Source organism: Thamnophis elegans, chromosome 3 (genome assembly GCF_009769535.1).
Source record: "Thamnophis elegans isolate rThaEle1 chromosome 3, rThaEle1.pri, whole genome shotgun sequence".
Taxonomy (NCBI): domain Eukaryota; kingdom Metazoa; phylum Chordata; class Lepidosauria; order Squamata; family Colubridae; genus Thamnophis; species Thamnophis elegans.
The window spans coordinates 68,947,808-68,957,085 of record NC_045543.1 but is presented as its reverse complement, the minus strand read 5'-3'; the positions used below and the strand labels follow the sequence as shown (position 1 = coordinate 68,957,085).

Here is a 9,278-nt window from a genome sequence, read left to right as displayed (position 1 = left end):
GCTTTCAGAGTCAGCATATTGCCCCCAACAACAATCCGGGTCCTCATTTTACCCACCTCAGAAGGATGGAAGGCTGAGTCAACCCTGAGCCGGTGAGATTTGAACAGCCGAACTGCAGACAACTGAAGTAGCCTGCAGTGCTGCATTTAACCACTGCGTCACTCGGCTCAAGTTGAGGACTACCTATATTTGCCCTAAACTACCAAAAGTATCATTTCAGCTACATCACTGAAATTTCCTGTTATTCTTAAAAGAATAGAAGTGCATTAGAGCAGACTAATCTGACTTTTGAATCAACTAAAGCTGGTACAGTTCTACAGAGGAATTATTGAGTCTGTCATCTGCTCCTCTATAACTGTGTGGTTTGGTTCTGCAACCCAACAAGACAGACACAGACTTCAGAGGATAATCAGAACTGCAGAAAAAAAACCCAAATTACTGCCAACCTGATTTCCATTGAGAACCTGTACACTGCACAAGTCCAAAAGAAGGCCATGGAAATATTTAGACCCATCACATCCTGGACAGAAATTGTTTCAACTCCTACCCTCATAATGACGCTATAGAGCACTGCACACCAAGACAACTAGACATAAGAACAGTCCCCCCCCCCCCCGAATGCCATCATTCTGCTAAACAAATAATTCACTCATTCCTATCTCCTCCCACTTATGACTGTAGGATTCAGGACTGTAACTTTGCTGCTTGTATCCTTATGAATTATATTGACATTGTTTCCTGATAGCTTATTTGTATCCTATGACTATCATTAAGTGTTATACCTTATGATTCTTGACGAATATCTTTTCATGTCTTTTTATGTACGCTGAGAGCACCAAAGACAAATTCCTTGTGTGTCCAATCACACTTGGCCAATAAAGAATTCTTTTCTTTTCTATTCTATTCTATAGGGCCAGAGCTCTGGGAGACCTAATGTCAAAATAAGAATACATGCAGAATTACGCCCTGAGAAATACATTTCAATACAATTCAAGTCGCTAAAGTTGTGGAAGCAACATGCCAACTCATGGTTTTGCTTAGGCAACGATAGTTTGTTGCATTAACGGACGTTTGGTTCAGACGAGACTAATCCGATGAGAAAGGCGGGATTCGCTAGCAACTGACCTCCAAAACGACAAATCCCCCAAGTGCAACCGCGTCCGAAAGTAAAAGCGGCGGAATAGTCGAGCGGGAAAGCTTTGCGCATGCCCTATTAAAGATACTTAAAAAACACACCCCACCATCTTCTTTTTGACTTCTGCCTTTTGCCGCTCATTCGTTTAAACCGACAACCTGACATTGCGTCCTTTTTTCTGTGGTTCATAGCGCCACCCGCATGTTCTTCCTTGAATTTTTTTTTTAGAAGGAGGACGTTGGGATAGGTACTAGAAGAAGAAGAAGGCGGTGCCTCGGGGAAAGCTTTTGTTTCATTGGTTCTCGGGAGCGTTTGTAATCATTTTATGGCGCCTAAGTCGGGCGGTCTGCAAAGATTTGTTCCCCCCCCCCCCTGTTGTTAGTTACCAGTTGCTTTCCTTCACGATTCCCACAGAAAGTCAGTAAACACGCACGTAAAAAGTGGTCTTTAGGGTCTCCAAGCGCGGTCCAAATTAAGCATGGCTTCTTCCAAACGCAAGGATCCGGCTTCTGCGGCAGCGTCCCGGATCGTTGTGCTGGAGGAAGAAGTCAGGAGCCTGACCGAGCAGCTGAACCAGTGCCAGGTTGGTACCGACGAGGGGGAAGGATGGAGACACCCCCGAGAGGAGGACCAGAGACTTGGGTGCTCACGGCTCTCGGGGACAATGAGGCAGAAAGGGGAGACGTTCATAAGCTTGACTTCCAGTTATGAAATCCCAGATAAATACTAAAGCGCTTCCCTGTTAGGTTTCTGGGTGTCTGTCAGTGCCTCATCTTGTGGCTTCATCTTCCTAGGCTCCTTAGTATATCAATATTACATTAGTTAAAATATTAATATTACTAATAATATATAGTATATTAATATTCCTATTGTGGAGCAGGAACTGCTTGCTTTGACAGTTTAGCGTTGAGGGCTGTTATAGTTGTCTTCCCAGGCACCACAATGGTGAACCCCACAAAAGAGTCCCATTTCTTTTAGGTTGCTCAAGCAAGCAAGACAAGCTCCAAGAGAGCCATCCCTGACATAGAGCCAACCAGTCTCTGAAGGGAGAAAACCCGGTTGCTTCATGTGGTAATAATCCATCTGGATTTTCACTTTGTCCATGATGCTGCTCAGAGTCACTTTTTGTGAAATGTGCGGCCGTACCAAATTAATAAATGAAATTAAAAAAGAACAAGCAGTTTACAGAAGGTTAATAGCATAGAATTCTTTATTGGCCAAGTGTGATTGGACACACAAGGAATTGGTCTTTGGTGCATATGCTCTCAGTGTACATAAAGAAAAATAAAATAGAATACATTCATCAAGAATAATAAGATACAACACTTAGTGATAGTCATAGGTTACTAATAAGCAATCAAATTATACTAGGAAACAAATGAAACAATCAAAATTTTAAAGATACAAGCAACTTGGTTATAGTCATAAGTGGAAAGAGATAGGTACTAGGAGGGAAGAGAAGAATAATAGTCATACAGTCTTAGATAATTCGACAGTATTGTGGAGATTAGTTGTTTAGCAGAGTGATGACATTCAGGAGAAAAAACTGTCCTTGTGTCTAGTCCTTCTGGTGTGCAGTGCCCTATAGGGTCGTTTGGAGGGTAGAAGTTGAAACAATATATCCAGGATGTGAGGGGTCTGTAGACATTTTCACAGCCCTCTTTTTGACTTGTGCAATATACAGGTCCTGAATGGAAGGCTGGTTGGTAGCAATTGTTTTTTCTGCAGTTCTAATTATCCGTTGAAGTCTGTATCTGTCTTGTTTGGTTGCTGAGCCAAACCAGACAGTTATAGAGGTGCAGATGACAGATTCAATAATTCCTCTGTAGAACAGAATCGGCAGCTCTGATTCTCTAATGATGGTGTTCTAGCTGCTCTATGAAGATAGGATTAGATTTAAAAAAGATTAAGGAAATAGGTAAATAGAAGTTCCATGGCCTTGACCTACATAAGAATCCAATCTAGAGACTTCTAATAGCAATTACAAAATTTTGCTTCATATTTTCAAATATTGACTTCAGTGAGGAAGTCAATACATAAAGAACAAATAATTTCACAGCTAAATTGAACCATTTAGCTTGTCATTTAATCTACTGGTTCTGGTCTGCCCTCTGGCTTTAAACGATAGAATCATTCCTGTCCCTTAGATATTTGAAGATTACTATCATAGCTCATCAGCCAACTTTTTGAAAGCTAAACATATAGGGGTCCTTTAGCTTGTCCTCATATGGCCTAATTCCTAGATCACTGACCATCTTGATAGGCCTTCTCTGAATTCATTCCACCTTGTATGTATGCTTTTGAACTGTGGTGCTCAGCGTTAGGCATAATCCTCCAAATAGGAGGAAATTATGCCCCCCTTTAAGTGTCTACCAGCAAAACTGGTTGCTTAGCTCTGCCAGATAGAAAGACAAATTCCCAAAGTATGTACACATTCTCACAATAAGCAGGGAAATGATACAATTCTAATTGGTACTTTCTAGCTTAGATACAATAGATTTCACTTGAAGAAAAAAAAATTAAAGGTGTATTTAGGTTGGCACCATTGAGGTTTGGCAAACACAAATAAATGAGTTCAATTCATATTTATTTATTCCATCAGTGCTCCTCCTTTCCTTTCAAATATGATATACAATTGACAATAACTAATATACAGTGAGTTTGAATAATAAATTAAAATTAATGTTGGAATTCATTAACAGGATAAAAGCTTGACAAAAAAAGCTCTTCTAAACGCAAAGAGAAATAGTGACTAATGGAACTCCTCAGGGAGTGGATTCCACAGCTTGGAAGTGGCTACCTCTAAGATTCTAAATAATTGATAGAAGGGCATTGCCTGCACACGATGATGGTGAGATACCTGTGTGAACAGGATAATTTTCTGGATGGGTGTGGCCATGGTGGGTTTAGGTGGCCTCCTGCACCATGGTGGAGGAAGGGCACTTTCGCCTTCCCTAGGCTCTGGTGACTTTCCTCGAGCCTCTGAGAGGGCAAAAACTGCCTCCTCAGGTTCTGGAGGCCAGAAAATCTTGGCTGTCTGCTATTTGATTGTCTGGTAGTACAAAGTTATAAAATGTACTTTGCTGAATCTAGACAAAAACCTATTTGTGTAATATTATGTCAGTGGTCAGACCGATGCAATTGTCCTTTGTTAAGTATATATATACATACACAAACACACATTTTTATTTATAGTCCACCTATATTTGTATAAATAACTCAAGGTGGAAAACATATAAAGATATAGAGATGTATTGATATAGAGATATAGATATAACTAAAATATAGTTTAATGCCTGGGTTAATAACGGCAAAAAGACAAAAATATTTTTGAATTTGGAGATTCTAAGCCCAAAAGTCAATAATGCATCATAATGCAGCAAGATGCCAAGGTGGCACAGTGGTTAAATGCAGCACTGCAGGCTACTTCAGCTGACTGCAGTTCTGCAGTTCGGCTGTTCAAATCTCACCCGCTCAGGGTTGACTCAGCCTTCCATCCTTCCGAGGTGGGTAAAATGAGGACCCGGATTGTTGTTGGGGGCAATATGCTGACTCTGTAAACCGCTTAGAGAGTGCTGAAAGCCCTATGAAGCGGTATATACGTCTAACTGCTATTGCTATTACTATCTGATTTTTTTAAAAAAAAATTAAGTTATCAGAATTCTTTCACTGATTCTATAAATGTTCTCTAATTCTCTAATTTGCTACCAATTACATTGATTTGAAATTTTAATACTATGAAATAGTTTTGTTTACCTAACAAAATTGATATTGATTGATTATTGATTTAAAATTATTTTTATTTTAAATAAATATTTCTGATGCAACACTTTTATCTTGCCAGCACCAGGCAGTGTTAATGATACTTATTTTAGTCCGTTTCCTAATCCTCTCTAAATTTAACACCTAACTTTCCATTTTCAGTAACATTTTTGTATCCACAATCAATTTAATCTATATTTTACTATTTATACAACTTTGCATCTATTCATATTCAATATTAGTCAGATAGTTTGATGAGAACCTTTTGAAAAGATGCATTTATTATTATGAATATTTCCTGTCATCTGCAAACATATTTGTCTCCTGACTCCAGATCATTTATGTATATGTTAAATCACACCAGTACCAATATAGATCCTTAGGGGATCCCCTGTTTTCCATGAATTTATCTGGGACAGATGTTAGACTGACTGGTCTGTAATTATGTGGATCCCTCTGGATCTCTTTTGTTAAAAAAATATAAAAAAACGATGCTGCATTGGCTACCTTCCAGTTCTTTGCTAGGAAGATTTATTTTAGTGATAAGTTGCATATTTTTATTAAGAGATCAGCAATTTCATATACTGTATGAGTATTTTAGGAAAACAGTTGAATGTTATCCAGATCTCATGATTAAACTTATAATTTAATTATAAAACCATATCCCTTATCTCTTCATTGTAATATAGTTTATCAGAGGTTCTTCCATAAGATACTATTTTGAGGCTGATAATATTTTCCAGTATTTTCCAGCAAACAATTCAGTGCCAAATTGTGAATGCAGCCACAGACACCATTCACTCAAAAATGTTTTTAATAGGCTCCACCCTCATACAAGTTACATTGGTTGTTCATGACAAACTGACATTAGAAATTTTTTTGTTATTTGAAAAAAAGGAATATATATGGAATTGATCCTTTTACCTCACAAGTATATTAGCGCATGACTATGTAGGAAACCATTATTTAGTTTTCTCTTAATACCTGTTACGTTTTAAAGTGTACTGTCTCTCATTGGTGTGGTGTAAGAAGAAACACAGAAAAGCAATATAGATTTTTGGCCAGAAAAGTAATGAACATTATGATTAGGAATTATTAATATCAGATTAGTATATGAGCACTAGTATGGGGAAGAACTGGAATAAACAAATACTAGATGAAACAATGTTGGACTACATAATAACATTTTAAAAGATCACATTCTTTTGATCTTAATTAAATTTTAAGTCCTAAAAGTAGATATTTTATAGTCTTAATTGCTCTGTAAGTAAGTATAATTGGAATAGTCCTAAAGCTATCCTGTTTGTATTTATGGCTGTACATCATTTTTTTCCTATGGTACACCAGAATTCATTTAAATCCCCCAAAACAAAACCATGACTAGAAACAAAAAATTAAATAAACAAGAAAATGATAAGAGAGCACCTGTCTGATCTTGACAAATATAAATCATTGGGACCTGACAGATTACATCCCAGAGTTCTGAAGCAGCTGGAAAATGTTATCTCAGAATCACTGTACCATATCTTTCAAAAATCAGAGTCAGAAAGGTTGGGAACTGCTGGTCTACATAATCAATCAATCAATCAATCAATCAATCAGAATAGAGCTGGAATGGACCTTGGAAGTTTTCTAATCTCCTGCTCAAGCAGGAGACCCTGCACCATTTCAGACAAGTGGCTGTCCAGTCTCTTCTTAAAATACTCCAGTGATGGAGCACCCACAGCTTCTGAAGGCAAGTTGTTCCACTGGTTAGGAAATTTCTTAGTTCAAAGTTGTTTCTCTCCTTAGTTAGCTTTCATCCATTGGTTCTTGCCTTGCTTTCTGGTGCTTTGGAAAATAGGTTGACCCCTCTCTTTATGGCATATCTCAAATATTGGAAGACTACTATCATGTCACCCCTAGCCTTTCTTTTCAATAGACTAGACATACACAATTCCTGCAACCATTCTTTATATGCTTTAGTCTCCAGCCCCCAGTCATATTTGTTGCTTTCTCTGCACTCAACATCTTTTTTATATTGTGGTAACCAAAATTGGATGCAATACTCCAAGCATGGTCTTACCAAGGCATTATAAAGTGGACTAAGGCTTCACATGATCTTGATTCTATCCCTCTGTTAATGCAGCCTAGGATTCATTGGCTTTTTTTGACGGCTGCAGCACACTGCTAGCTCATATTTAAGTGATTGTCCACTAGGACTCCAAGATCTCCCTCACAGTTACTCGCATAAAGCCAAGTTTTATCTAATCTGTACCTATACAGTTTTTTCTTTCCTAAATAAAACTTACTTTTATCTACGTTGAATTTCATTTTTTTAGATAGGGCACTGTGTTCAAGACTGTCAAGATCCTTCTGGATCTTGAGCCTATCTTCTGAGGTATTGGCTATTCCTACCAGCTTGGTGTCATCTGCAAATTTGATGAGTTCCCCTTCTATTCTCTCAGCTAAATCTTTTATGAAGATATTGAAGAGTACTGAGCCTAAGACAGAACCTTGTGGTACCCCATTGCTTAATTCCCCTCATTTTCCTACACTGAAAATGTACCATTAATGACTACATGCTGAGTGTGGTTTGTCAGCCAGTTACTAATCCATCTGGTGGTGATGCTGTATATTCCATGTTTTTCTACTTTACCAAGATGTAGAGTGTAGTCGGCTTTGTCAAATGCCTTACTGAAATCAAAGTATATTAGATAATCCAAAAGACCTAAGATTTATGCTGTCTTCCATATTTAATGATAGCTAATAATATACATCATAATATCTAAAGAGGCACTCAGGTTTACAGAATTAATTTCTCTTTACAGAACATTCAGGGGATAGACATAATTTAACATTTCTGCATTCATATTATCAGTGGATTGGTAGATTTATTTTTTGAGCTAGGCTTCCTGTTTAGCAAGGGTAGACAATTCACGGCATCAAGTCTCCACCAAACACCAAATACTGTTTTGTATAAGACTTTGTTTAGTTCTAATACACTCAAAACAATCTTCCAACTACAAGTAGATGGCCCAGAATTGGATGTTTGATACATTGATGACATCACCATGCTTCTATCTTACCAATGTGACTGATCAAAACCAGCAATTATAAATAATAAGCCTCCAGCAGCCAAACTTTTGTACATCCATATTGCATAGCACAATACTTTTTAATTTCTTCCGTACAAACGATTAGCAAATTCTCCTAGGCGCTGCTTGGAGTGTCCAAGCACGGGGTTAACTTCAGCTTGCTGCCCAAGGAACTGAGTTTAAATTTGATTGTAGCTCCGCCTCTTGGTTGCCTCAGAGGCTCAGTTTCAAAAAACTCAGTCGCCCTACAGGACGTCTATTCTGGGGTTCCAGTCCTTGTGCAGCAAGCTGGACCCCAAATTATAGCTTTATTCTAGATATTGTAGCTCCTTACTTTAGAGAAAGTTTAGATTAGTTTAGTTAGGCTGCAGATAGATTTTTTTGCAGTTTTTTTCTTTCTGTTAGCTCCGTCTGCCTTCCCATCGCGCATACAAGCTTCCTGGAGTGCTGGCAGCCCGGGCATTGCCTTGAACAGCTTGTTGAGTCGGGATCTCTCCAGGGCTCCATTCCTGTGAGTACTAAAGGGGACAGCTAGATAGCCAGAGCCCCCTGACAGGAGCGTTAGGCTCTGTGTGACCCGACGATGCTCCAGGCACGCGGCGCGAACGGCCGCCATTTTAAACGCTTCCAGCCTTGCCGCGCAGCCTATCAGACACAGCCGCCGTAAGCCCGGAGCCTCGCATTGGGTGGCCAAGCAGGCTCTTGCCCTCCTTTTCTTCCAAAGCGGCTGCGGGGAACCTGGGCCTGATCAGCCTGCCTACCTGCCATTAGTGTGGATCCGCTGGCGTGAGGCTATCCATCTCAGCCAGCTCCAGCCTCCCTCTCCTCTCTTCAACCGGCTAGGCCTCAGAGTCCCTCAGAGGCCAAACGCGTGGATCAGGCTCTGACCTACCTCAGGCCTGGTGTACTGTCGCTACCAGGATGGAGAAGCAGCTCGGCTCTCACAGCGTGGAAGAAAGGCAAGGGGAAAAGACCGGGCCCACTCCCAGCAAACGTAGCAGGCTCAATCAATCGGCGAAGGGAGTTGGGGGGGGGGTGTTTCCCCAAGAGAGAATCAGCCAAAGGCAGGGATGGCCTCCAAGGCTGAGGAAAAGATGGTGCTGTGCCGCCAGAAGGCCCTGGAAAAACAATTTCAGAAGGCCCAGGCCGCACAGCGCAAGAATCCTGTGGAGTCCCCCCAAGTGACATCGGGGGTGGGTCTCCCAGAGGGGAATCTCCCTTAGGCCCAGGCAGTGAGGACTTTGGGTTTTCCCCCAACCCTCATAAGGCATCCTTGGGATCACCTACCCATTCCATGGCTGTAG

General features: G+C 40.1%; 1 protein-coding gene across 2 annotated transcripts in view; it reads left to right on the top strand.

Moving 5' to 3' along the window:
• Window positions 1-1,436: 1,436 nt before the first annotated feature.
• Window positions 1,437-9,278, top strand: part of CNTLN (centlein) — a 218,812-nt gene continuing 210,970 nt past the window's right edge. For both annotated transcript variants that reach the window (XM_032214335.1, XM_032214333.1), the window contains exon 1: window positions 1,437-1,718. In XM_032214335.1, coding sequence (XP_032070226.1) covers window positions 1,614-1,718 — 105 coding nt within the window. In that variant the 5' untranslated portion in view covers window positions 1,437-1,613. The remainder of the gene's footprint in view (window positions 1,719-9,278) is intronic.